We start from the raw sequence: 15621 nt of genomic DNA, 5'->3' as shown, positions 1-15621 counted from the left end.
AGAAAAGATTAGCCAGAGATATATAACAGTATTGTGTGTGTACGCGTGTGTATGCATCTGTATGTATGTATTTGTGTGAGATTTTGTGTAAGGGGGAGAACTGTCAAAGAAAGTCAAGAAAGACTTCTTTAAGATTTTATCTCCATTTTTAAAACATGTTTACATTCAATGACTTTTTCAGTTTTCATATTCATTTAGAAAAATAAAACCAATCAATATTTTTAATAATTTGAAGTCAAATAATAAGAGTATTGTATTATGTTCCTTAGTTTTTGTTAACTTGAAGGTTATTTGGTTTATTCTTGTGAGTTTTTTAGAAATACTTGCTTAGTGTATTATCTGCTTTGGCATTTTCTTATAATTGAGATTCTGTATGGTAAATCTAAAGGGAATGCTGAATCATACTTCAAGAGATCATTGTTATAAAAATCCTCTCCTCTAATAAACTACTTAAACAGGCAGAGTTATGTCATCTTAGTGCCTACTAAGATGACAAACCCTCTCCACATGCTTCAGATTCTTTTTGTTAAAATAGTGTATGGTGGGAGTACATGTTGAGACCACATAATAGAGGAAGATTATTTAACTCTTGGTAGGTAGGAAGCAAAGAGAAAGGCAAGAAAGGACCATATTCCACAGATCGCCTGTAAGGGCACACATAGTAGAAAGGAGTTAGGTCATTGCCTATGCTCTACCTTTTAAAGGTTCCACAGCCTTCCAATAGTGCCACATGCTAGCAAACATGTCTTTAATACATGAACCTTTGGGGAATATTTTAGATCTAAACTATAGTAAATCCAAAGACAGAAAAACGTGTGTATTGTCTTATACTTGGTGGAGAAATATGTCATATTTCTTCTATTATTTTTTTCTCTGGAGACTCTCATCTATCACAATTATTCATGATAACATATATATGGTATTTTTGTAACCAGGATAAGATTTTTGAGTACTTTAAATGAGATTTTTGTTCCTTAAAAGATTAAGAAAGAATGCATATCAAGCACAAATAATTTCAAAAGATGACATAAGTTCAACCACAAGATTGTAGCTTGTTTTATACACGACATTTCTGAAAATTACACAATTGATACTTATTTCATGAGTTTAAAAGTCTGAGAGTTAATATAATGCTAGCTCCATTCTATTCTTTCATTAAAACTAAGGACACAGTGAGAATAATTGTGATTATTAGGAGCAGTCATAGTCTATTTTGTTCAATGTACACAATATGGATACACAATATGGAAAGAAAACGGGAAAGCAATTGACTATTGGTAAAACAATGCCAGAACCAACAAAATACTATAAAGAAATGAGTGTGAAGTGTGTGGGCTGGGGCAGTAACTCAGTGGTAGCACTTACCTAGCATGTGTAGGGAACTGAGTTCAACACTCAGCACTGAAAAAAAAAATAAGAAAGAAAGAAAGAAATGTGTTTCCATTGTCTGTGTTTTTTAAATTGTATTTTCCATTTACATTTTTATTGTATAAATAAAACATTTTCATATATATATATACATATATGTATATATATATATGTATATGTATATCTTAAATATTTTAGGGTATTCTTGATTTCTTCCACTGGGATGATTTTATTCTTAAGGAGAAATAATTTTCTAAAAATTTTGTTGTAGCATATAAAACAAATTGTTAACTTTTAGTAATATTATACATAGCTTTTTAAATTAATTTGCCAACTGTACTTCAGTGCTAGCAGCATGTGCTCAGTGCTGCATTACTGAGTTTTCAAAGAGATTCTCCATAATGCTTCTGAGAAAGTAGTTCATCTTGTGTTCATTGGGGGTTCTTTATTGTGAGTCCCTGGTATTCCTGCAACAATGAAAGTGTTGTTATTCAAATGCACATAAATGCATTCAGTCCATAATAATAGTATTCATAGCCATCTATAAATAGTTGAAGAAACAATTGTATAAAATGCTTGATATTCCTCTGAACCACTTTTTGCAATCTCACTTTTAAATTCAGATTTCAGTGGTGCTCTTAAGATATTCAGATATTTTTGTTAGATTTGCGCTGACAAGAAACAAGCTTCTTAAAATTACATACTATACTTCATCAAATCTAAGCAATCTCTTATAAGTGCAATTTTAAGAAATATTATAAATGCTGAACATGCAGATAATGCAGTTATTAAATCCTTTGTCATGTGTGTTTAATATCTTCCTTAATATTTCATTCTTCCTAGATACACCATCAGTTAAGATTATACCATCTACTCCTTTTCCACAAGAAGGACAGCCTTTAATTTTGACTTGTGAATCCAAAGGAAAACCACTGTAAGTGATTTAATGAGCAATAAAGTTTTTCACTTTTTCTTTTATCCTCCTTTGATTGCAGGGTTTAACTGTAGAAATCCACTGTGTTTATCTTTTCTTAGTGGGCAAAGTGATCTCTAGAACAGAAAACCCCCTGAACCATGTCTTCATTAAGTGTCTGTAGAAGATTGGTTTTTACTTTGTCATCTAGTGAAGTTTCTGGGAAGGTTTCCAGCTGTGATCCCCTCCCCTGCCTCTCTTCTCTTTCTCTCTCTTTATTTTTTTATTATAGTAAGATAGTTCAACCTGAAAGGATTGTGGACTCAATCAGTCACTCTTTATATCATTAGATTAAAAATAAAAAGTTAGACATTGCTGAACTTAGTTCACCCAAACAAAAAAGAAAATATGGAAGCATCTGCAAATACACTCAGGTTTTAAATGGAAAATCATTTTTGAAATAAGAAACTTTAAATGTATTTTCCTTTTGTAGCTCCCAATGAGACATAATTTGTGAATGAGATAAGCTTGGTTATTGTGAATCCAAAGGATCAGAAGCTCAATGCTGTCAGTTATAAAGTCATTTCTTTATTAGAATAGATAGATGTATGCTAATGTCACCTCAACTCTAAACTTTACTTTGTGGTGTTAATGTTTATAAACAGCTAACTAATAGGATCCCTATTGTTTTAAATGATACTTAAATATGATTTTTTTAAATATAAATCATTTAATACTATGACTATTCTAATATAATAATAGTCTAGGCATACCTTTTTGCTTCATTTTTAAAATGTTTACAATTGATTTACATTCTCTTTAAATTTTAATAAAAGGAATTCAGTTGTACTCTGTATATAACTGCATGAGATAGCTTTTGTGCAAATTAGGTTAAATTATTAAAAATTTGCTTTCAATAATATGATTTCTTTCAATGTAGGTATCATATTATCCCATGAGAAATCTTTCTTAAAAAATTGTAAAACAGAAAAAGGACAAATAAAAAAATTGTAAGGTAGAAGCCTAATATTTTAACTTCTCCTTTTGTATATTATTATATTTTTTTTTACCATTTTCAGTGAATTAGTGCCTTCTTTATCATAAATTTGATATCTTAATATTATTTTTCTTCAATAATTATTTCTCAGAGATACAAAGACATTGATTTCAGGAACAGTTTATGGTTAATGTATTATTTTTCTATCTTTTAAAATATATTGAAAGTCATTTTATACTTCAAAAGGAAATTTGGTTTTTCATAGTAACTTGGCTACATAGCCTGCTCAATTCACTTTTATAATTCTAACCTCCGAGAAGCTTAAGATGCTTACAGAAAGCATTTTTGGCTACAATATGCTATTCATATGTGAGTAGTACATTTCAGCTTTACAGCTTCAACAAGAATTTTTTGGCTAAAAATTCAGTACTTTAGGAAAAAATGCATAATGGACTTCAGTCAGCTTTAGACATAATTAACCCCCAAATTTCTCTGTTTCTGTATATTCATTATCAAAAAAAACCTATATCTCAATAGTTCTTTCCATCTCAACTCTTGATTCTTTCTGTTATTTTCTAACTTTGTTTTTTCCTCTCCTCTCTTCTTTTTTTTTTTCTCTTTCTTCTGACAATCACAGGGACTCTCATTTGGAGATCTGAAGGAACATGGGAGGATAAGGACAAAGCACACAATTTTGTTTTGATTCTTTTATTTTTCTTTAGTTTTCTCCAAAAGTGCATATGTGTATACTTGAGTATATTCAATGCATGCAGTTATATGAGCTGAGATTTTTAAGAATAAGTTTTTGATGTTCAACTAGAATCCAATTTTCTCTCTGTTCTCTGATGTCATACCCACTCCCAACAAGAGCAAAATCATTTTATTTATGAGAATAGTTAGATTATGAGGTTTGTGAAATTATATTTTTAAGTAGTCCATGCCACTCATGGCAGATACAATTGAATAGAGGTGCCATATTTTGCGTCTGAGTTTCAGTTAGCTAGAAATAAACTGTGATATATAATAATCCTCTGAATTGCAGATGAATATGAAATATAAAATATCTTATTTAAGAAATAGAAAATATGACTTTCCTCAGATGATCCTGATTAGTCTCACTTTTTAAAAAGAAAAAGCAAATAGAAAAGCTTCCTATTTTACAGAAGTGAAAACTAAGTCTTGAAAGTGTTATTCAAATTTTCGTTATTCATGCAGATTTAAGATTGCTGATCCAAGACTTACTCTTAGTTAAGTCTTGCCCAAAGTTTATACTCTTTCAATTATTTGCTACTACTTCAACTGCTGAGACTAAATTGCCACCTAGTTGGCCATACCAGAATCTAGGATGAGGCTCACAATTATTTTCAGCACTGAAATTGGAACTCCGGATGCTTTATAGTGAAGAACTTGTTAGTCATATTTTAGAGAGAGAGAGAGAGAGAGAGAGAGAGAGAGAGAGAGAATTTTTTAATATTTATTTTTTAGTTTTTGGTGGACACAACATCTTTATTTTATTTTTATGTGGTGCTGAGGATGGAACCCAGCACCCCGCGCATGCCAGACGAGTGTGCTACCTGCTTGAGCCACATCCCCAGCTCAGTCTCATATATTTCACTGTCACTATACTTATCATGAATTCTTCTTTATTTATACTCTTTGTAAACATTTGCAAATTTCTACTCAAGTGACCATTTCTGGCATGAGTATATTCCCATATAAAAAGCCTTAACTAATACAGTTTCTTTGAGCAATTAATCCATACACTCCATTAGTGCTGAAAATAGTTATTATATTTTGACCTTTACTTAGAGATTCCAGTGTTATAACCTATATGTTATAATCCAAGAGAAATTTAAATTAACATATTTCCTTGTATTATATTCTCATTTCCATTTTTTCCTTTTCATTTTGCTTACATGTAGGCTGCCAAGCCATTTACAGTAAAGTTACAGTCAACCTCACTGATTCCCTACTTCTTTTAGACCACTGATTTTTTTGCTTTTCCTAATTTTCTTGAAATCAACTCACCTCCATTTTCAAAGTCACTATCATTTCCAATAAATGAATGAAATTAACCTCTTTTAAAACAATTTACCTTGTAGCCTCTCTGCAGTTTATTTTCTATCTCCAACAGTGCCACATGAGGCAGGTAGGTCAAAAAAGAAGGGAAGACTAAACATAAAACATTGGATTTTCTCAGAAGGAAGTCTTACTGATCATAAAGAAAATACTCTCATTAGAGAAAATGGAACAGAAGGTAAATTGAAATGGATTAATCAAGGAGTTTATAGGTAGTGGAGAAGGAACAGAATCACTAATGAGAAAGCTATCTCCTTCAGAAAATGATTAATAAAAAGTGGAAAAGGAAAGAAGAAAACTTTGAAAACTTAAATTTAAAATTAAAATATAATTTGAAAGCATAGTAGGGAGGCTGCTCATATTTTAAGATAGAATCAAAGAAAAGAGAGGAAAATGAAGTTTGTGATATCACATGTATCCAATAGGCAGGTTAGAATTGCCTGTTCACTCTGGTGATCACTGCCAAAGTTCCGCTCCATTACATTGCAGCTATTGCACCTGGTTCCCCATTTTGTTATTTTGGCACCACTGAGAAGCAGCACTATGGCTCAGTTCAATTGTCTCCCCAGACATTTAATTTCTATCACCGTTAACCGTTTACCTCCTCCACCTCTAACGAGCAAGTCAGAAATGTAGAATGGATATGATTTCTTTACATCTTCTAGCTAACTTAAATAATATCTTTAATCCATGACCAAACCTTAATTGTTTCTCAAAACAAGATGTTTGTTCAACATATGGATTCTTGAAGAATGAGTTATTAATCATTATTAAGTTTATTGTTAGCAGACAAAATAACACCATTATCTTTTGTGCAAATCATAAAATGATGGCGTGGCCCAAGTTGTATTGAGACTCATGTTGTAGGCTGCCCTGCTGCATGCTAATGTTGTTTTCCTTGTTCTAAATGTGAGGGCCCCAGTGACTATTTATGAACAATCATGCCTTATTTGCCTGCTTTGGACTGAAGCCTTTTGCCATTTTCCTGTGGAACAGCTGCATAACTTGGGCCCGAACCAAATTGTTCCACTTGACACTACTATAGAGCCATTCTATTCTTTCCTTAAAAGAGAGATTACTGTACATGTCTGTCTATTGTTTTAATTTTAGTTTAAAGTGAGGACCAAGCTAATGCCAGCCACTTTTCTTTTAAGTCCCCAGAGTTTTTGCAACCCTCTTCTTTCTTTGGCTGAATTCCCAGACAGCTTTCAGGCAACAGCATTCTCCTTTTATAAAAGTGGAAGGAGGAAAAAAAAAAATAAAAAACCTTGATATTACATTAAAGTCATGACCTTAAATGATGTGGGGTTGTCCCCCACAAGCTATGACTAAGATTCATCATTCATTTTAATTCTGTGTTTAACTATTTATGAATTTACTTCCAAAGAGCAATGGGACGTTTTCAGTTGAATAAGTGTGTATTTGGCATTTATTTTCCAAAAGAAAATAATTATAGGATTTGATAAATTTTTCTGTATATACAGCACAGTGTTTATATTGTATTTAATATTTTACCTTCTGGTTACCACAATTTTTCTTTTTTTCTTGTCATAGATCTAGTATGCACAACTGCACTGCAAAGAACATTCCTAATCTGTATAAGAAGAAAGATTTTAATCTTTAGGAAGACAGATCACATACCACATAGCAGCTAGTGAGGTGTTGTAAAGGAACAATTATATATCCATTTTGGAAATGATAAGAATTGAGGATAAAATTTGATGTGTACATATTAATTCATTATCCTTTCAACATAATACATTTAAAAAGACAAAAATTAAGGCAATGCACTTTTAAGTCAAACCAGTTTTCTCACCCTAACATACCTTTTTACAAATCACAGATTATTTGTTGTCATGCAATGCAATTAGTCAGAAGAAATGGCAAAACATTCCAGAAGTTAATAAAGGCAAGTTATCATCCAGAGCGAATTCACTAAAATAGGAAAAAATATGATTTTGAAATAACAATGTAGATCAATGATAATAGCAATTCACATAATTTTATGTGATATATGAAATATGTTATTAAAGATTATCTATCTCTTTCCTGCTATGGAAAGCTTTCTAATTAACCATTAAAGTCTATGTTTAAGTTAAGACAGTATGGGTGCTGGGGATGTGGCTCAAGCGGTAGCGTGCTGGCCTGGCATGCATGCGGCCCAGGTTCGATCCTCAGCACCACATACAAACAAAGATGTTGTGCCCGCCGATAACTAAAAATAAGACAGTATGCCTAAGCTGTTGTACTCTGGGGCACAAAATGTTTTATGGTATAGAAAGAGAAATTTAGACCTGAATTGGGATTATAAGGGTATAATCTATGTCCTCAGTGGTTTTGAGCAAGTCACTTGAGCACATTAAGTAATTTTTAAATTAATACATTTTGGTATTTTAGTAATTTTAAGTTCACAGCAAAATTGAGCAGTTCCTGTGTATCCCCTCTCCCCACACATGCATTGCCTCCCTCATGATCCATGTCCCATGCCTGATTGGCACATTTGTTATATGGATGAATCTACACTGGCCCATTATTATAACATTAAAGTCCATTATTTACACTAGGTTTCAATCTTACACAAAATGTAATTTTTATCCCTAAAATGAAGAATTTGAAATTTAGTAAACAAATTAAAGATTAATGGCCATATGTATGATATTTCCACTTCCAAGTAATTTTTTAATAAACAGTATCCATAGGATAATAGTAAATTATTATTTAGTCAAGGAATTATATGAGTATATCTCAGCAATTTTCGGACTCAGAAGTCATAAACATATTTAATCCATACGCTAATATAGGGCTCCTATAGCAACTCTGGAAATGCAGTTATTATCTCAATTATGTTCCCAGGCTCTGGAATTCAAGATTCCAAACAGAATAAACACATTCTCAAACAATGTTTTGAACTATTAAAAGCATGTTTGAACAGCAAAGAAACCCAGATTGAAGTCAAGGTAAAACATACAGAAACTGCGCTTTTTTTTAAAGTTATGTATTTATTTTTGCTACTGGGTTTGAACCCAGGAGTCCTTAATCATTGAGCCTTTTTTTTTTTTTTTTTGAGACAGGTTCTTGATAGCTTCCTAAGGCTGGCTTTGAACTTGTGATCTTTCTTCTTTAACCTCCCTAGCTACTGGGATTACTGGAGTGCACCACTGGTCCAGTCTTAAGCTATACTTTAATTCAAATAATAATTATAATCTTCAGAAAATAGAGAAAAAGTCATGAATCCTTACTTGGGTAAAGTGTAAAATACATAAAAATGAGAGACTGGCAAATTCCATGCCACAGAAACAGCCCCTTTACTAATGTATCTTAGTGATGTGGTAGAAAAAAAATCTTTGGGGCAATTGGACAGGACTTTAAGTAGTAAAGAATGAGTTTTGTTTCCACAACAAACCGGAACTATTGGGATTGAAGAGACTAGTAACCAGTTAGCGAGTTTTGACAAGGAATAACATGCAGAAAATCTAGAAGGCCTTATCCCAAATTAAGCATGGCCAGTATCATGAATGGTTTATAATCCAGGCTCTGTGGTATATAAGATCTTGTTTTTTCATAATTTTATAAGTTTTTTTATTCTTAATTGTCATATTTAAACTGTACAACTGCCTTGTGTTAAAGGTTTACAAAAGCTGCTATAATATCCATTTGTGGATAAAGAAAAATAAGTCTTTTGGAGGTCATGTGACTATTTACAGGCACCCACTTGATTAATAGTAGAATTGAGATTACAAACAAGATTTCTTTTTAAATTAACAATACTGATGATTATATATTATATAGTCTTGCTTGCTCAGTATTTTCAGTTCTATCACATTGATTTTCACAAAAACTCAGTGAAATTGGCATGAGTTAGATAGTTTTCAAAAACTGAAAGAAAAGTGCAAATTTCAATCAAATAGTTGTAAAATACAGCAGTTATTTAAATCCACACCATCATTAGCTTCTCACAATATTACCTAAAGAGTTTCTAAGTGGACCTAAACCTTTCTCAGTAGTTTCTGCCTAGACTTTATGTTTAGATTAGTAATAATAATAATTAACTGTTGAATTAATTTGCTTTAAAAGTAGATTATGTTACATTTTTAATTTTATGTTAAGACTGCAGATTACAATGACAAAGCACTATTACTCAATTAGAGTCCCAATTCAATATAATACAATGGAAAGTCTTAGAGGATAAGTAAAGTAAGGGAAAAGTTAAAAAAAAAAACACTCCTCAAGAGCACGTCTTTTTAAGTATAATACATATTACCAAAATAATTAACAGACTAAACATTATTAAGGTGTCTTTATCATATAGATAGTCTTGTACCAGAAGTCATTGGTAATAGAAGTTCCAGAGCATTTTTTCTCTTTTTACTCTGTGATTTCATATCTAGAGAGATGTAAAATTGTCATAACTAATTAATTAAAAATTAAAGGCAATAGAGTCATTTTTTCTATTTTGTTTTCAAAGGTAAAATATTAGGAAATCATAGTGGGAGTTCCAAATTTCCATAATTAGAAAAATACATTCATGTGATGTCCTTCCCATATGAGTTTCTTTTCTGAAGCCCATATGGTCTTTTGCTTCCATCTCATGGCTTGAAAATTTAATCACACATTGACTCTCTGGAAACACACAAGTGGTTATCTTGGAAATGAGACTGAATATATTTGGTTTTGTTTTTGAAACAAGAAGCTGACTCTCAGTAATCTCTACTGCTGTTATTTAGGCTGGGCATCTGTGGTGTGTTGGGCACTCAATCATTTTCAATTAAATGTTCCAATGTCTTATGAAAGTCCCATAAGAGCTTGCAGAACCACGATTATAGACCCATAGAGAAAATGTACTTCTTGAACATTTCCAGGTAAGCAGTTTTCTTGCAACAAAAAACCAATTATTTTGAGGGATTATGTAAATGTTCAGCAGGAAACCTTACAAAGATGTTCCAGTATATTTAAGACACCTTTGTGGAATGAGGCTGTCATATACTTTGACTAGACTGCCAGGATAGGTATCTTTTGACTTCTAGGTTAAAAAAAAAAAATCTGTAGTTTAAAAGAATGATTTACTAAAGAAATGTTGGTCTATTCTTCCACAAGTATTATTCAATTGTATTTTTTCTCTGTGCAATTTTTTTTCTATACTACATGTCATAAATTTGAAGCTTATATTTATCTGGTAGTCACCAGTACAATTTACTAAATGTGAATTATCTGTGCCTATAATACCAACAGTAAAATTTTTTGATTGTCACTTCTGCATAAATATACGGAGGGAATAAAATGTTTAAAACAAAATTAATTCAGAATCAGTGTAGAGATGTGATATTATTTCAATGAAATATACAACTTAGAAAATTCTTATTCACTGGAAATCTACTATTCAAAGAAACTACCTAAAATAAATTTTCTTATGTTACACAGTTTTTACATATATACACCATACATACTCTCAATTAAGACATATCATAAAACATGCAGTAGCCTCTAAACTTTAAAGTTGGAAAAATACATTTAAACAGAAAACAATATTCCATTGTGGGAAATAAGAACATTTTTGAATGGCTCCAAAATAGGATATCTTTGAGATTGATGAGGGCCTTAAAGCCCGACTCTTACAAATTCAGATTATCAGAAATATCTGAGATGCCTATTGAAAAGAAAAAGAAGAGGGAGAAATACAATTTTGTAAAAGGCAGGAAAAATAGAGCAACACCTACAGTGACTTGTGGCCTGCAAAATTTACTGAAATGTGAGGAGAGATGGATTTAAGCACTGCCACTCAAAACTGCAAGTACAGGGATGAAGATAGTGACATGATATTAGAGAAGCAGCAGTGAACATATAATAGCCTTACAGTGAGGGACAAGAACACCCACAGAAAATAGTAGCTCTTTCTGCAGGTCACTAATGTAGTGTTTTAAATTGCAAGTTGTGGCTTATTAATGAATCACAAAATGAATTTATATGAGACCTTTTAAAAAACCAAAAGCAGTTAGAAAATAATAGATGAGGAATGAAAATTATAGAGAACAAGGCAAAGAAGAGTAAAGAAAAATGTCACAGGCTTAAGCAAAAACAAGTTTTTCTTGTGTATACGTATGTGTGTAGTATGTAAGTCTGCCAAATATGCTGGTTTTAATTATAAGTCACACCATAAAAGATTTGAAATTGTTGCACTAAGCACATGATTATAAAACCGGGTCTTAGAAATATTCAAGGAAAAAGCATGTCAAGTCTTAATCCCTTTAGTTCTCCTAAAACCACCCTTTACTAAAATGTGTTAAAACTGAAGTGATCTTTGCTCCAGAAAATAAAGTTGAGTACCACAGAGAATGTTTTGTTTAATAATGCAGAAAAATTTGATCCTTTAAGAAGGATTTCATCCAAATGTTTATTACAATTTTAAAGTTTTAAATTTCAAGTATCTTCAGTTTTTACTTATATGGAGCATTTCATTCACCAGCTATTAGTCAAATGATGTGCACTTTACTATTTCTTTCCAGAGAATATTGATTTTAATATTTAAAAGGAAACAAGTTGTGGAGCTCAAGCAGTTGTGTAATGGTAACAAAGTGTTAACCTAAGCATTACATCTTCATAAGGCTAATTAGTACTGTTTTATGGTAGGGAAGTAATAGGTTGTAATCCAACTCTTATGTGGAAAACAGGATTCCATCTTCACAACTTACTTTGTGCTCAATGGTTTGCAAGCTTCTGATTGATTAGGATGCTTGAAAATACATTTGATATGGTATCAATTTGTTTCATAATATGCACAGATTAATAAAATAGCAGATTCTGAAAAATTTAGACCCCCAGGTTAAAAATTATGAAAACATTCCTCAATATACCTTAGTTGAAGGAGAATTTCAGAAGCTAAAAATGTTCTAATAACTTAAAAATACTTACAGAAGAATGATAATTATTAAATACATCCTAGAGATTGTATAGTTACTATCTATAACAGATGGTTAAACTTGCTTACAGATTTCCTGATCTTTTAAACAGGAATTAATATTCTGTGTCTACTAAAGCAAAGTGATGTGAGATATAGAAGCTTGGATGATTGCTTTTCTTCTGCAGAAAGTCCTGAGAGATTAGTTCAAGTATTTGTCCTAACTTTGCATATTTTTACCTTAGTGCAAAAAAAATCTGTCATTCTGGGATCAGAGCAATCATAACTTTTCTAAGGATAATCGTTTATTTGTTGTGCCTTAAATTGGCTAGAATTATATATTTTGTAGGATGGGAGCTTTATATCTCGAAACTGTTACAACAGTCCTCAGGGAACACTAGGTTATCTATAAAGAGTGGTCCAGGATTTCACAGGCACTCTAAAATTGATGCCATTATTTTCAAGTCTTCTGAAGAGCACTTACCTCTTGCATATAAGTTATTTCCTGTTTTAACTATAAGCTTCTAAACTTGGAGGCAAGAAGTATCTTAAAGAATCAGAATCAAGTAACATGATGGGATTAATCAGACTAGAAGTCCATTTCTAAACATAAATGGAAAGGTTGGTATTAATGCTACAGTCCCTTCTTCTTTTAGCCTGTAATGTAATGAAACCCCTCCTACTTGACACTAACCCACTGCAGTAATTTATTTGGGGAATTTATATCAGCAAATAAACTTGGAATCATAGTTTCAAGTTACAATTAAAGGGGATGGGTAGGCTTGAATTTTTCACTTCAAGCTAACTTCATTTTTTACTTCATTAAAATGTCTTTGACTCTATCACACATAAGCACTGATGGTGACTTATAAGTAAGGACTAGCATTGTTGAATCTTTCAACTGAAATCTTTGGGATTCTCAATTTACAAGAAGCAAAAACATCCATTGGTTTTCATACAATGGATTGTGCAGACAAAAAAAAAGTTGTATATTTGTGGAGCAAAGATCATCACATATAATTATCAGGATAGTAAGAGATTAAAGAATACATTCCAAACTCATTAAAACAGAAGGGATTAGAAGCCAAAGGGAGGAAAAGCCAAGGAACCATCCAACTTTTTGTCACACACAGAAATGCACAGAAACATACCTTTTAATCAACACACATAACCACAACAGGCTAGAAATGCAGTGGAAATGGATGTATTTAAAAGAGAAATTGTGGGCTTGGAATGTTCAGTGGTAGAGTGTTTTCCTAATGTGTGCCAGGCCCTGAGTTCAACCCCACCATTAAAAAATATATAAATTAATTAATTACAAAAAGTTATTTAAGAATTTTGTTCACTAGATTATTCATTTGAACCTATTTTCCTACTTCTCAGTTCATAGACTACTAGTGTTCCAGATCTAAATATTCAAAATGGAGGAATAGAGCCAATTTCACAAATGTTCCTACAAAAAATATTGATTTTAACTATGAAACTATGAAAGCAGAAATCTGTAGCTCTAATTATACATACTTAACATTGATGATAATACATGAGGCATATTTTTATATTTGGGAAAATAAAAATGATTTTTTAAAAACAAATAAGAAATTAGCATATTACCGAGATATAGTCATTATAATGTTTAAAGTGGCTCAATTAACAAAATCCAAATTGTGTAATTGGCTTAGATGCCTGTCACTAAATGAATGGATCAAGAATATGTTTATTTATCCACAATGGAGTTTTTATTTAACTATAAAGAAAAAGAAAATGTCATTTGCTGATAACTGGATGGAAATGGGAAAATTTTGTTAAGTGAAATAAGCCAGACTCAGAAAATCCAAGGTCAAATGTTTTCTCTCACATGTGGAAACTAGAGCAAAACAAGGGGAACAATTCAGTCGGGGAGGGGAAAAGATATCATCAAGATATAAGGTAGATCAGTGGAGTAGAAGAAGAATCAGAGGGAGGGAGGGAGGAAGGAAAGAAGGGAAAGGGGACGAAATATGTAATGAATTTAACAAAATCCTTTATATATATACACCATACACGTATATATAAAGCCCAAAGGGACTTTCACCTTTATGTATATGTAAAAACTATTAATCAAAAATAAATAAAGGAGGGAAAAGAAAATCAGTAGAGAAAGGAGAAAGGGGGGAGGGAAGAAGAAAGGAAAAGGTGGGGAAAATGGGGGTTGAAATCAAATTGTTTGTATATATACTTTTGTCAAAAGCAGGCCAAATACTATGTATTATTATAATGCTTTAACAAAAACATTTAAACTACCATCTGACAAAATACATTTTATATTAAAAAGTTAGATTTTTTTTTATTACATAAAATTCTTCTAAAGATAAACAATGTGAAATACTCTAGGAAACAATTATGAAATTCACTTTGGCTTTAAAAAACTGCCCCTGTCATTGTTCTACATGTGTTTTCTTACCTGATGACTTCAGGAACAGCATTTAGTAGAATAACCATCACTTATCCTCTCCTCACTTGTCCTTAGCTTGTTGTTATATTCGGAAAAAGGCACAGAGAAAATGAAAAAGTTGGGTACATCAGGGCTGGGAAATAAACAGATAAATATAACAGTTGGGGAAAAGGCAAAAAAGAAAAAAAAACATTGACTCCGTTGTAACAATGGTTAAGGAGAGAAATTAAGTGTGGTGAGAAGAGGGATTAAAGAAGAATATTGAGTTCATTAGTTAGTACTTATATACTATTTGATATATAAAATAAAAATTATGTGATAAAAAATGTAAAATAATCCCAGTCCTGTTCTCTGCCTCAGTTTCTAATTTCTTCACTCCTTATTGCTTGATAGAAATGAATTTCTGTTTTTTTCTCTTTCCACATTTTTTATTGGTACAATTTTGTTGCACATACTGATGGGATTTGTTGTTATGTATTCATGTATTACACACAATATAAAAATATAATTTGCCCTTTATCACTCCCCAGCACTTCCCCCAAATTCAGAGATTTATTTCTTGATTCTCTTCCAACACTTGCATTTACCGTGTCCCATACTAGAATCATTAGTTTTCCCTTCAACTATACATCAGTCTGTTTTCATCTTGTTATTTGCTGTTGTGTAGTTGGTTACTTCATTTTCCCAGTTGTTGTTATTTTCCCTCTTAGGATGAGGATTATTACTATTATATGATGGGTATCGTCAAGAGTTTCTCCTCTCTTTTTTTAATACCATATATTTTAGCTCCATAATAATTATATTTAATTTTCCCAAGTATCTATAAATACTTGCACAGATTTATTTCTAGATAATTACTTTGTAATTACATATATTTATCAAAATTCTATTACGTCTTCTGTAGTCTTCTTTACTATTAATTCAACTTTATATACGACTTT

General features: G+C 31.6%; 1 protein-coding gene across 4 annotated transcripts in view; it reads left to right on the top strand.

Moving 5' to 3' along the window:
• The window catches only part of Cadm2 (cell adhesion molecule 2), a 1002559-nt gene that overhangs the window by 886001 nt on the left and 100937 nt on the right, over nucleotides 1-15621 (top strand). For all 4 annotated transcript variants that reach the window (XM_040286941.2, XM_040286940.2, XM_005334176.4 and 1 more), the window contains one exon: nucleotides 2212-2302. In XM_040286941.2, the coding sequence (XP_040142875.1) occupies nucleotides 2212-2302 (91 nt within the window). The remainder of the gene's footprint in view (nucleotides 1-2211; nucleotides 2303-15621) is intronic.

Source organism: Ictidomys tridecemlineatus, chromosome 3 (assembly GCF_052094955.1).
Source record: "Ictidomys tridecemlineatus isolate mIctTri1 chromosome 3, mIctTri1.hap1, whole genome shotgun sequence".
NCBI lineage: Eukaryota > Metazoa > Chordata > Mammalia > Rodentia > Sciuridae > Ictidomys > Ictidomys tridecemlineatus.
This window is presented reverse-complemented; position numbering and strand designations above follow the sequence as displayed.